The sequence below is a fragment of the Camelina sativa genome, chromosome 11 (assembly GCF_000633955.1).
Source record: "Camelina sativa cultivar DH55 chromosome 11, Cs, whole genome shotgun sequence".
Classification (NCBI taxonomy): Eukaryota; Viridiplantae; Streptophyta; class Magnoliopsida; order Brassicales; family Brassicaceae; genus Camelina; species Camelina sativa.
The window spans coordinates 31,166,793-31,181,340 of NC_025695.1; the positions used below are offsets into that span (position 1 = coordinate 31,166,793).

General features: G+C 31.4%; 3 protein-coding genes and 1 pseudogene across 4 annotated transcripts; all 4 read right to left on the reverse strand.

Moving 5' to 3' along the window:
* On the reverse strand, positions 2,819-3,613 carry LOC104728537. Its single transcript, XM_010447498.1, has 2 exons — positions 3,323-3,613; positions 2,819-3,247 (listed from the first exon to the last, which is right to left on the reverse strand). The coding sequence occupies exons 1-2, from the start codon at positions 3,611-3,613 to the stop codon at positions 2,819-2,821; spliced, it is 720 nt and encodes a 239-aa protein (XP_010445800.1).
* Positions 3,788-6,518, reverse strand: LOC109127383 (annotated as a pseudogene).
* LOC104724793 (WUSCHEL-related homeobox 8-like) lies at positions 7,327-9,026 on the reverse strand. The gene is made up of 4 exons (XM_010443343.2): positions 8,765-9,026; positions 8,024-8,596; positions 7,488-7,717; positions 7,327-7,397 (listed from the first exon to the last, which is right to left on the reverse strand). Exons 1-4 carry the CDS (start codon positions 8,907-8,909, stop codon positions 7,392-7,394), a joined length of 954 nt encoding a protein of 317 aa, XP_010441645.1. The 5' UTR covers positions 8,910-9,026; the 3' UTR covers positions 7,327-7,391.
* LOC104724794 (rac-like GTP-binding protein ARAC2) lies at positions 11,883-14,363 on the reverse strand. Of its 2 annotated transcripts, none has more exons than XM_010443344.2 (7): positions 14,132-14,359; positions 13,809-13,896; positions 13,574-13,683; positions 13,379-13,442; positions 12,414-12,478; positions 12,225-12,290; positions 11,883-12,137 (listed from the first exon to the last, which is right to left on the reverse strand). In XM_010443344.2, exons 1-7 carry the CDS (start codon positions 14,228-14,230, stop codon positions 12,024-12,026), a joined length of 606 nt encoding a protein of 201 aa, XP_010441646.1. In that variant the 5' UTR covers positions 14,231-14,359; the 3' UTR covers positions 11,883-12,023. The 2 variants fall into 2 exon arrangements, with proteins under 2 accessions (XP_010441646.1, XP_010441647.1); XM_010443345.2 differs by having other exon boundaries at positions 12,016-12,124; positions 14,132-14,363.

Here is a 14,548-nt window from a genome sequence, read left to right on the forward strand (position 1 = left end):
GTCTTGTTTTAAATTAGCAAAGGGTGTCATTTCAGATAGAAGCTTTACTAATGAATTTCTGATGGGAAAGAAATTCTCATCAACAAGGTATCCCTTGGATTTCATGGTCGAAACTAAAACACTCAAAAAAAGAGGGTGGTCTAGGTTTCAGACACTTAGAGAAGTTTAATGATGCCCTGCTTGCGAAACAAGCATGGAGACTTCTTAAATTTCCAAATTCTCTTTTCGCAAGAATTATGAAGACGCGTTATTATCGAGATGATGACCTTTTTGATGCAAAAAACCGGAAAAATCAATCCTATTGATGGTCTTCCTTGTTACATGGACTTGATCTGATAAAAAAAAGGCTCACGTTAATTGGTTGGAGATGGTAAGTCGATACGTCTAGGCATTGATAATGTAATAGAAGGCCATCCGCCTCGATCGGTAACAATAAATGATCCACAATGCAATATGACAAGATTAAAAAAATATTGGGAACTATCGTACTTGGGACTCACAATAAATAAAGACCAATATCATTCCAGAAGATTGTGCAGCTACCAAAAAATTATATATCTCACAGGTTGAAACAGAAGATAAGCTAATCTGGAACTATACACTTTATGGGGAATATATAGTTAAATCGGGGTATTGGTTCCTTACTCACAATCCTTTTGATCCAAATCTTGTCCCAAACATTCCTCATGGCTCGGTTGAATTGAAGAATAAAATATGGAAGCTCCAAATTTTATCAAAAAACAAACAATTCCTCTGGCGAGTTGTCTCAAAAGCTTTACCAACAACTTTATTACGTACCAAAGGCATGAGTATTAACGCCTCTGTCCAAGATGCAATCAAGAGGATGAATCAATTCTTCATGCCCTCTTTACTTGTCCATTTGCAAAAATGGTTTGGCATATGTCGAACACTCCTTCCCTAAACATAAACTAACTAGAAGACTCTTCCATTGCAACACTTCTCAATCTAGCAAACCAACAAAAAAATATACAAGACTCTCTTTTACCTTTTTGGCTATTATGGCGAATATGGAAAGCAAGAAAGAGTCTGGTGTTTGATGGCATTCATGAAAGAGCTATAAAAACGGTTTTATAAGCACTCTCTGAAACAAAAGAATGGATAAATAACCTTTTACATACTGCAACTATTAATGGAACCAATCCCAATCCAATCATATCCTCTTGGTCTCCTCCAATCTCTCCTATGTTTAAATGTAATTTTGATGCAGCCTATGATTCTCACAGCCATGTAGCGACGGTGATAGATTATCCGGAATCAATATGGGGAACCTATGGTTTGGGGAGCAACAAAAATATCTCTTTTTGAATCAGCATTAGAAGCAGAAGCGAAGGCGTTATTATTGGCTCTACAAGAGGGAAATAATTCGATAATTTTTTAAGGTGATTGTGAGACTCTCATCAAACTTGTCAATGGACATCAGGGAAATACTTCTCTTATGAATCAACTTAGAGATATTCACCTATAGAGATCTAAGTTCCAACATTTTATTTATACTTTTACAAAGAGGATTTGTAATGTAGTTGCTTATACACTAGCGAAATTCAGTTGTGAAAATATTGATTACTATGTTGAGTCTGTATCAAAGTCTATTTGGCTTGTGAATCCATATGTAATGACACTATTTAAGTAAATCAAATTTTCTTTGCGTAAAAAAAACGGAAGGTCATGATTTCATAAGTTTAAAGATACAAAACAGTAAATTAATATAATTAATAACTAAATAAATCACATAAATATTTTATTAAAATATGATTATATTTGTATACGATAACACTCGATCTTCAATATCTTCTATATCTGCAAACGAAAAAAAATTGTTTTAGCTATCCTTACCAGATATTTATTGCAAAATTATTGAAACTTCTTCTCGAGGAGTCATCTTGTTCAGCATAAACGACACCGTTTTGGAGAGATTGAAAAGTAACATTATTTTCATCAGTAAGAATAGGCTGGCTAAAAGACTTGATCAAAATAGCATCGTTTCAAAAGCTTCCTTAACGTTGAACAATCCTGCAGCCACTTCGAAAAGCATATCATTACTAAATACAATACGGTCAATTTATCCGGAGAAACACAATCTTCGACGTTTTCACCACACGAAATACTATAGCTCGTTCTTTGTATCATCAATGAAACACATTTTAATAACTAATGTTAGTCAACATAATTAAATAAAACTAATTTACCCAAAAAAATTTACAGTCAAATCTATAGACCAAAACATCTTTTCCAACAAAAAGACGTATGAATGCGTTATCCGTTCCAGAAAAAATCGATAGTTGATTAATATTTTTTTTTTGAGATTAATTTACTTATATATATAATATACATATAGATGGATGTCAATACATATCTATATATGTGTGATGTGTTACATGTGTAAATTCTAAAAATTTCAAAAATATTTGATGTGTAAATTATAAGTTAAATACATTATAAATATATATTCTAAGAATATGAATCAATTATCTATATAACATTAAACATGCCCAAAAAAATAAATAATTGAACTATTTAATTTTACTATATGGAAATGTTTAATTACCTTGATATTGATTTGTGGTCAATGGAAGAGGAGAAAAACAATCACCACCGCCGCCGTTTCCATCTCGTTTCCATCTCCACCAACGGCGGATCTAGAAAAATTGTTTGATGGTGTCAAAATAAATGTTTAAATCTTTTTACAACCCGATAAAAACATAACCATAAATATTATCAAGAGAAAGGTTATAACAACAACAATACAATTACAAGTCATTATAAAACAACCAGTCTCTAGTCATCCCAAAATAAGTCATCACAAACCTTCATCTTCAAGATGTATCCTACGCTCACTCATGTTTTGAAAACGTTTTATCACCGTCTCGTTTATAACAGATTCAAGATCATGTATTTTGATATAACACACAAGACAATCACTTAAAAACTGATCACCAATACGGTTGCGGGATGTTGTCTTCACGATGTTCATTACCGAGAAGCATCTTTCATTGCTTGAGGCGGCGACAAGTAAAATTAAAGATAGCTTCACAAGTCGATAAATCAAAGGATGTGAAAGATGCTTCCTTGTCTCCACCATGACCTGAGCAAGATCTCCAAGACTCTTCAAATTAGTAAATATATCATCTTGCTGCACATTATCATGATATATGTCCAACTGATGATCAAGAGATTTTCGCTCCACAAAACTAAAGTCATCCAGATAAAACTCAGCCAATCTCATCAGCTTTGATTTGTCAAAATCAGAAAATCAATTGATCGGACTCAAGGACGTTGTGCAAACAAGTAGCTCAGAATTTACCTCATTAAAACGATCATTAAACTCTTGAAGTTGCATATCTAAGACGGTGTAGAAACAATTCACCTTATAATGATGCAAGTTGCTTTTATTAGTTATTTTCCTTGGCATTCTTGAATCAACAAAGTCTCCCGCCATGTTCAGCATTTCTGTGTTATTTTTCTCACTAAAGGAGAGAACTTTCTCCATAAAAGCATCGAATCCATCATCTCTAAGGTTTTGCAGTTGTCGTTTAGTGAACTTCACCAATGAAATAGCATTCAATATATCTTGATCTCTTTGTTGTAGAGCCATTGATAAGTTATTAGTGAGTCCGAGAAGAAGTAGCATCAATTGATGATAGAAGACGAAATCAAACGTGTGAAAATATTTGTGGAGACCATATGCTTGTCTTCTTTTTGTGGTCTCACTGCCTTCCTCCTGTATATACTTGAGAACCTCAATGACGAAAGTAAACAGCTCAACCAGTCAAAGTAATGTTCTATAATGTGACCCCCAATGAGTAGTTCCAGGTCTTTGAAGTGAAAGCTCTTGATTTTGTCCAGTTATAGTCCTAATTTCACCATTACTAATCTCTTCCTCTACTTTCTTTCTATGACTTTCTCGAATCATGTCTTTCCTCTTACATGAAGCTCCAACCACATTCATCAAAACATAAATCATATCAAAAAAGTTTCCAACTTCAAAATGCTTTTTTGCAATTGCCACAACAACTAGCTGATGTTGATGAGCAAAGCAATGAACATAGTGTGCATAGATACTTTCTTTTGAAATCAATGTTCTCAATCCATTGAATTCTCCCTTCATATTGCTAGCTCCATCATAACCCTGCTACCTCACTTTTTTCATACTCAGTCCATATTTAGAAAACATATAATCAATAGCATGTTTTACTGATATCGCAGAAGTATCCTTCACATGAACAACACCAACAAATCTTTCTTTGATGATCCCATATCTATCAACAAAACGTAAAACCACAACCATTTGCTCTTTATCGGAAACATCTGCATATTCATCGACGAGTAAACCAAAGACATCGTTATCAATTTCTTGAATAATTGATTTAATCACTTCTTCAGCAAAGCAATGCACAATATCCTTTTGAATTGGAGGAGACACCATTTGGTTGTTCTTTGAAGCATTATTTAGCACAACCTTTTTTATAAACTCATCTTGCTCAGCAATATACTTCAAGCTCTAAGAAATTCCTTTTATTTGATGACTCTTCCGATTCATCATGGCCACAAAAAGGTAATCCTTGGTGTAGCAAGAACCTTGAAGTGTCAAGCGAAGCATTCAACCTAATACGATACTCATTTTTCACAATTTCAGTTTGCTTGTGCAGAGAATGTATGATAGACTTACCTTGTCTCATCAAGTTGTCACACTTGTTTTTGGCATTGTTGTGTAAACTGCCCACACCACCAACGTGAGAAGCAATTCTCTTTGCCTTATTCCAACCACAAAAGCCCTCTGTTACAAAAGCTTCAATACCTCCTCGTTTTGCAACGTGATCTCTGAATAAATAACAACATAAACCAAAAGATTCATCCTTTTCCACACTATACTCCAACCAATCACTATATTTATCAAACCATTTTGGATTAAACCGCCTTTGAAAATTTCCTATCTTTCTTTGTGGAAAGATATGACCACGGTGTTGACAAGGTCCCCTAGTTAAATATAGACGCCTTACTTCGTCTCTTTGATTAGGATGATAGTACAATATTCTTTTTCAATCAGCCGGATCCCATGGCAAGTCATCCAAATCATCAATAGGTGGTGGAAATTTTCTTTTTAGAAACCGATCCATTGATGTTGAAGTTAGAATTCACCTACAAACAGAACATAAACGAGAATAATGGACAAAAGATAGAAGACACCATAATAAAAAAGAAAGACACATACACAGATTTGAACCATTTATATATATAAACAAACACAAGATATAAACTCCATAGTCCATACAAAGACATACCTCATATCTTCTTATCAAAGCTCAAATTTTAGTACTAAAAAATAAATTGTAACATGTTCTTGTAAGCTTAAATTTTGAACACAATATTTCAAGTTTCAACGGCAAGCAACATAAGATTGCCAAGATTCAAGAAGAAAAATTCAACCAATTTTATTGTATAAAAGTTTCAAAATTTGTTGCCTAGTAATGAATTTTGACAAAGATATTCGGTAGCCTGAGTCCTGAGAGCAGAGAGCTGACAGAATTTTCTTTGAGGAAGTGATTCTTCTCTGAACAAACTGAATCGTCACTGACTGTTTTTTTTAACTCAACGACACATTTTTTTTAATTATGTTGTTATTCTATTGCTACAGATTACAATTGGGTTTGATTATCATTATAGACTTTTATCATTTAGGCTTCACGTTGATTTTTTTAACTTGATTGGGTCAAATGACTCAAATCATTGGTTTTTTATACTTTGGATTAGGTATCTATCTCACTTTTACTTTGTTTAATGTAATGGGTTCAAACTCACAATTGCATTGGGTTCAAACGCATAGTTAGACTGATACATATTTAGAAACTTAGTGTACATAAGATAAATTTTTAATTTTTTATTGGTGTCAATTGTACCCACAATGCTCCATTGCCTCCGCATTGATAATGTAATAGAAGGTCATCCGCCTCGACCGGTAACAACAAATGATCCACAATGCAATATGACAACAGAAGTCTTGCTTAAAAAAATAGGAACTACCGTACTTGGGACACACAACAAATAGAGACCAATATCATTCCAGAAGATTGTGCACCTATCAAAAAATTATATATCTCACAGGTTGAAACATAATATAAGCTAATCTTGAACAATACACTTTTTGGGGAATATACAGATAAATCGGGGTATTGGTTCCTCACTCACAATCCTTTTGATCCAAATCCTGGCCCAAACATCCCTCATGGCTCAGTCGAATTGAAGAATAAAATATGGAAGCTCCAAATTTTACCAAAAATCAAACATTTCCTCTAACAAGTTGTCTTAAAAGCTTTACCAACAACAACTCTACTACGCACCAGAGGTATGAGTATTGACGCTATATGTCCAAGATGCAATCAAGAGGATGAATCAATTCTTCATGCTCTCTTTACCTGTCCATTTGCAAAGATGGTTTGGCGTATGTAGAACACCCCTTCCCAAAACATAAACCAACTGGATGCGGATTCAGAGTCATCCATTGCAACTCTTCTCAATCTAGCAAACCAACAAAACAATATACAAGACTCTCTTTTATCTTTTTGGCTATTATAGTGAATATGGAAAGCAAGAAACACTCTGGTGTTTGATGGCATTCGTGAAGGAGCTACAAAAACGGTTTTAAAAGCACTCTTTGAAACAAAAGAATGAATAAATAACCTTTTACATACTATAACTAGTAATGGAACCAATCCTAATCCAATCATATCCTCTTGGTCTCCTCCAATCTCTCCTATGTTTAAATGTAATTTTGATGCAGCCTATGATTCTCACAGCCATGTAGCGACGGAGATGGATTATCCGGAATCAATATGGGGAAAATATGGTTTGGGGAGCAACAAAACTATCTCTTTCTGAATCAACATTAGAAGCAGAAGCGAAGGCGTTATTATCGGCTCTACAACATACATGGATCCAAGGCTATAATTCGATAATTTTTGAAGGTGATTCTAAGACTCTCATCAAACTTGTCAATGGACATTAGGGAAATACTTCTCTTACGAATCTACTTAGAGATATTCACCTATGGAGATCTAAGTTCCAACATTTTATTTGTACTTTTACAAAGAGGATTTGTAATGTAGTTGCTTATACACTAGCGAAATTCGGTTGCCAAAATACTGATTACTATGTTGAGTTTGTACAAAGCCTGTTTGGCTTGTGGAATCCCTATGTAATGACATTTTTTAAGTAAATCAAATTTTCTTTGAGTAAAAAAAGGAAAGTTCATGATGTCATAAGTTTAAAGATACAAAACAATAAATTGATATAATTAATAACTAAATAAATCACAGAAATTCTTTATTAAAATATGATTATATTTGTCTACGATAACACTCGATCTTCAATATCCTCTATATCTGCAAACCAAAAAAAAATTATTTTAGCTATCCTTACAAGATATTTATTGCAAAATCATTAAAAATTTTTCTTAAAAAAAAAAAACTCACAAGGTAATATACGGCACCGTTTTGGAGAGATTGAAAAGTAACACCATTTTCATCTGTAAAAATAGGCTGACCAAAAGAGTTGATCAAAATAGCATCGTTTCCAAAAGCTTCCTTAACGTTGAACAATCCCGCAACCACTTCGAAAAGCATGTCGTTAATAAATACGGTCAATTTATCCGGAGAAACACAATCTTCAACGTTTTCACCACCATGAAATACTATAGCTTGTTCTTTGTATCATCAATGAAACACGTTTTAATAACTAATGTTAGTCAACATAATTAAATAAAACTAATTTTTGGTAAATAATATACATATAGATGGATATCAATACATATATATATATGTGTGATGTGTTACATGTGTAAATTCTAATCATTTCAAAAATATTTGATGTGTAAATTATAAATAATATACGGTATATATATATATATATATTCTAAGAATATGAATCAATTATCTATATAACATTAAACATGCCCAAAAAACCAACTAATTGAACTATTTAATATTACTATATGGAAATGTTTAATTACCTTGAGATTGATTTGTGGTCAATGGAAGAGGAGAAAAACAATCTCCACCACAGCCATTTCCATCTCCACCGTAAAAATTGATTGCCGGAATCTTATCCAAGCTTTCATCATTCTCGGGGAATGCCACACCTTCTTCCCTTACCACCGGTACAACAAAATCACCAAAACCAAACCCTGATTGAGCCACGCTCAGATCATTTTGAACGGAGGATGGATAACCGGCAGGTTGGGTTACCAACATTTCATTGTTTTGAACCGGAAATAAACCGGTTTCTTGGTGAACCAAACTAAAACAATGATCAGCATCGATACCAGGACTTATGATCTTGTCTTTCTTTGACGTTTTAGGGCTTTTGTGATGAACACGAAGTTTGTGTTTTGCTCGAGATTTCTGGTTTTGAAACCAGTAAAACACGTTTGCGTCGCCGATTTGACCGTATTCTTGAAGCCGGATCCGGATCCTTCGGATCTCCTCTCTCGGTGGGTTAACAATACCAGAATTAAAGATTGATTCGAGTATCCGAATCTGTTCAGGTTTAGGGTTCCATCTCGGTTTAGGATCTGGTACACGATCTAATTCATAAAGCGTATATATCATCATCATGCATGTCTTAACATATACACAAATAAGTAACATCGATCATATATATCGCTTTGCTTCTACAATCAAGTAAAACTAACACAATATAAACTATTCGAAGAAAAATGAATGAAGGCGATGATGTAATTTTTTGTAAATACCTGAGGAGAAGGAAGAAGATATGTTGCAATTAGAGTAGTGCATGTAAGATGGAGAACCACTCTCATGTTGCTGATGATGATGATTATTGTTGCAAGGTTTGGATTTGAACATGCTTGGCCAGTTTTTGTTTGAGGAGGATGACATGATGGTGCAGTGTAATGATGATGATTATGATGATATGGTGATAATGATTATGATAGAGAGAGAATACTTAGGGTTGATAGGGTAATGAGAGAATAACAAAGCTACTCTCACGTTATATATTAGCCTCTTTACCTACCCTTTGGTTTTGCATTTGACTGCATTTAATAACTAATAGACATTATAAAACGTAAAATTAGAGAAAGAGAAAAAAAAAAAACAGAAACGGGAAATTGCATATATTGTATGTATTTCAAAGGAGACTAAGTTTTTATTTTATCAATTGATACTTTTCTTCTGTTTACGTTCATTTCATTCTTGTGTATCTATTTAGTGCAGATTAATTGCTATTTAATTCAGATTAATTAGATTCGTATTCTTAGACTAAATTTACAAACCAATTATCAGGTAATACATATTATATAACTGGTGATTTTAATCAATTATTAAGTATTTATTTTCTGTTAAATGCAATTCGATTTATATATCTATGTCAAGATAAATATTTATACAATTTTTTTTATAAATAATTAAGTTTGGTTGGACAAATAGTTAAGTAAGGTGGAGATTCAGATTGACTGAAAGGATCATATACATTTTATTCATTAAATACCTAGTCAACAATAAAAGAAGTAACTAATGGACTTATTTTATATGATGACTGTTTTCTTTTAAGTATGTGGTTAATAGACAAAATAAAAACAATGGTAACTGTTAGTGCATAAGTAAGTAATGGCTTGTTTTACTCTCTGATCTAACTTGACCATGAGGAAAGATACAATTCATATATATCTTCACAAAGTACGGAAGACTTTGAATCAACGTGATTTTTTTTTTTCCGTTTTTGGATTTTACTATCTGATTTTTCAGCTTCTTCCTCTTCTTTGTTTTTTCTTTTTCACTTTTACACAATTTTGGAAATGTCATAAACACTTTTTTCTGTTTCATACACTAACTATAAATTCCGTTACAAAAAAAAATAAAAAAATAAAGTAACCCTAAACATGAAAAATCCGACACAAAAGGGACATGAAAAATCATGCAGCAAATAGTCAGTTACACATATCTTTTTCTTCTTCTAAATTTCAACTTCATACTTCATACAACTTTATTGATTTTATATTTAAATGTTCACAATCACGTAGAATTGTTCTTCCAACTCTTTTTTCTTCAATATTTTTTTTTATTCTTATTCTTCTGTGAAACATTTTTATTTTTCATTCAAATAAAATTCAGTTAGAAATAATTTCTGGAGCTGATATTATATATCATATTTCGAAAGATTTGTATAAATTTTTTTTGATTGATATATCAGAAGATTTAAACTAGGATTTTGTTAGAGAAATCAAAAATTAGGATTAGCTCAAAATAGAAGTGTATATTTTGTAATTTTCTTTTATATTTTTTTTAATTAAATCAATTTTAAATATTAACTAAAAGTCTAAAACTTACATATTAAAAATTTTAAATAAATGAGTTTTAGAATTCTTGACGTTTATAATCCATCATCAATAACTAATAAAAATGTAGAAAAATATTAAAAGTATCTTTAGAAAAACTAAAATTTGAATTAATTAGAAAAATGATGTCATTACTTTGAATATATTTTTTCAGTATGTGCGAATTTTTTTGAAAATTGGATTAATTAAGAACAGAGAGTATAATTAATGTGAATGAATTAAGAGGTCTATGAACCCTTGACTCTCTAGGGTAAGATATTTGTGGATTTGAAAACACTGTGTTCAAGAAAAATATATTTTTTTTTTATATATATTTTTTTTCACATAATTAATAGTATATAACTCTATGTTTACATAACATGGATAATAACTTTGATTATTTTCCTATTAACTAAATAAATTTGGGGCCGATTAAAAAATTACTCTTAACAAAAGAGTTCACACCTCCTTTTTTCACACGATAAATTAGTTAATAACAAGCATGTTTTGTGTTATCCGATGTGGGTTTTATCTAATATCATTTGATACTTTGATAGCACCTGAGTTTACTCAATTACACATTTTGTATAGAATAGCAAGAAATTTGGATGAAGCATTCCTTTGTGTTCAGCCTTCAATTTTATCTTGTGTCTATTACAATGAATGAACATATAAAAATAAAACGACAAGGTTAATTATACGTTACTTTTACTATGCATGCGAATAACACGGGCATATCTTTCCTTTCAAGTGTGAACACATAGCAATTGGTTTTCGAAGCAAAACCGAACATATACACTATACAGTGATGTGTCAATGGTTTATGTTGTTGATAGGCAATGAGCACTTGAGCAGTAGCTAGAGAGTGGGCTTATTACATAGCTAGGGAGACAAATATATTTGTTTCTTTTTGACTTAAGTTGTATAGTTTTGTCACTTTTTACCATTGCTACACGTTTCTTCTATTTTTCGCCAATCCCCGCCGCTTTAATGATTATCAGATTGGACACATTTTATCTTTCTTCATACTACTAATCCATCATACCATCGCAGTCCCTGTATTAACTTTAATAGCCAATTAACCACAACAACAATGTTGACGACGAGGTAAACCTATAATATGGATTATGAAAGAACAACACTAAGGGGAGAGTCTAGTAAAATTAAACCAGTTAGCTAGTGACCATAAAATTCTTCTTAACCAATACACATATAAATCTTTTTTAAATGTTTCCTTTCATTTATCTGTTACATGATACGTTGTCTAACCATAGTTAAGATTTATTCAAATTATTTTTTTGTTCATATTTCAAGATGATTCAAAATCGTTTTACTAGAAGAAATCACTACATTAACTAACAATTAACCTTTTAAATTATTCTTTTTATATTAACATCAACAAAATAAAATTAGTCAATTCACTTCAAGACTTTACTTGTTTTTTCTTTCTTTTCCCACAAGATTTGACCTTTAATTTTTTTGAAGTATGTGATGATTTTCCAGGGTCTTAAAAGCACAGAAGAAGCTAAACTGAATATCATTTGCAATTTGCGATTTAACAATTAAAAAAATTTGATGACTAGAAAAGTCCACACTATTTCAAGTAGAAAAGTAACCCAAGAAAAAAAAAACGAAACACATGTATAATATATAAACATTTTATTTAAATGTTCAAATATTAGAGGAAAACGCATAATCTTGATCTCTTAGTCTTCAATGGCTTTATCTTCTTCTTTGCCTTTGGTGGCCTCAAAGCTACTCTTATTGCTGTATCAAAGACTGCTTTCACATTCTATTAACGAACAAAAAAACCTTTTTCAGTTTCAAGAATTTATTATAGTGTTTTAACCTTAATGCTCATTATGCAAAATTTAAATACCTGTTGGGTTTTGGAGCTGCACTCTAAGTACCTTACGGCTCCAATCATCTTTCTTAATTCTTCTCCCTGTTACTCAAATTCATTCATACTAATTTCAAAATCACAGTTTATGATTATTTTAATTTACAGTATTGACGACAAAAAAAAATATATAGTACATAAAATAAAGAAAATTATTTATTATGTTACCTGAGCAGTTGTTATAGAAGCTGCTCCTGGATGATCTTTCAAGAACTGCGTGTCATCCCTCAAATCTGAATTCATTTTTGTGTAACATTACTTTTCTGCTATTGGATAAATATAACTGTTTATAAACTATCAAATTCTTAAATGATTATTTATTTTCACATGATTTTCATTAAAATTGTAGCATAACAAAATAGTAAAGAATCAGGTGAATAACCATATAGCTCTGTTTTTCTTTTCTGGCAAAACACATTTAATTGTGGTACTATTTGTTTTTTTTTTTTGCATTTAATGTTAACTTATATTCAAAGAAAATCAACATTTTTATATTGCTAAAGCAAAGCATTTCTTTGACGTTTCTTTAACAGTTTAAATAAAAACTCTACTTAATTATTGTGGTGCTATTTTTTAAATAACATATTATTTAGTGATTTAAAAAAATTATTCAGAGTAAAACACATTATTATCTAGCAGGAGAGAAATGGTAAAACATAGTATCCTCTTCAACTCATCAAGTGCTTACGTAGACCAGAAAAACCGCAACACATTGCCATCGCTTCCAAGTATGGAAGATGCTAAATACGACAAAAAAAGGGATGGAGATTTGGTATGCTACTCGATAATATATTCGAGAACTTTCAAAGTTTGGTGCGTTTGTTGTCAAAGCGGTTTTTGATTCAATAAAAGTTCATTCAAAAAAAAACAAAAAAACAGAGTAGTATCTTCACATTAAAACCAAAGAAAAAAAAAGTATATTTAGTTATATACAAGGAAAAGTAACATCTACTAGTGTGTTTTTTTTATTTTCCTTTGTTTGCAAATTAAAAAAGGTCTATGGTCATATTTATATTGAGATATCCCATAATCCTTATTCTATATTACCTGCTGATTACTAATCAAAGACCTAATATATTCTGATGCAAATGCTTAAATGTTTTTAAGAAAAGAACTACCATGGTTTTTTTTACCTAATTTTGTTCCGACGAGCACAATGGGGATGTTAGGCGCATAATGTTTCAGCTCCGGAAGCCACTATTAATCAACAACAGATTAATTAATCAACCTCGACAATTCTTACGCAGAAATGCTTAAACATAATCAAATTTTATGTATATATATATATATATATATATATATATATATATAAGAGAATTCAAAGTTACCTTTTTGTGAATATTCTCGTAACTGGCTTTGCTAATTAGGGAAAAAGCTAATAAAAACACATCTGCTCCTCTGTAACTCAAAGGCCTAAGCCTATTATAATCTTCCTGCCCTGATTATTCCACATTAATTATAATTATCAAAACCAGTATTTAAATATATATCAAAAATTTTGACCCAAAAAAAAAAACTATATATCAAAAATCAGTTTTAGTAAAATCAAGTAATCAAACGTACCGGCCGTATCCCACAGGCCAAGGTTCACAGTACTCCCATCGACCACCACATTCGCACTGAAGTTGTCGAAGACCGTTGGAACATAATCCTGTAATTTAGATAGTTAAATCATTTATATCTCAAGAAGAACAGATTGTAAAGATTCAGTAGCTTGGGGTTAAACCAAGCTCTAAGCTCTTAATAATTTGCGATGAAATCTTAAAACATAAACAACATTTAAAGTCTTAAAACATCAATTTGAAAATATTTGGTGCACAAAAAATATATATATATATATATATATATATAGATTTATGAATATATTAAAAAAAAAATACAGATACCGTAGGAAAAGTATTGCTGGTGTATGAAATGAGCATACAAGTCTTTCCCACTGCTCCATCTCCGACAGTCACACACTTGATGAATCTTGCTGTGCTCATTTTCTTTGCTTCTGCTTTCAATATATTTTTATTCTTTTCTGTTTATGAACTTGTGTTTGTGTTTGGGTTTTATGTTCAGAAGAGAAGAGACGCGGTGAAGGATCCTTAAAAAAGGCTTTTGTGATGATTATACAGTAATTGTTTATTGGTGAGGAGGATGATACTGATTACAACATTTTATTGTTAATTATTATTTTCTTATTGGTAAGGGGATGAAGTTTGAAGCAAACATACAAAATTAACCAAGTAATACCGAATTAAGGAACTTTATACATACAGTTGAGTACTGGTTTTCGTTTTATATATCTTCATATACAA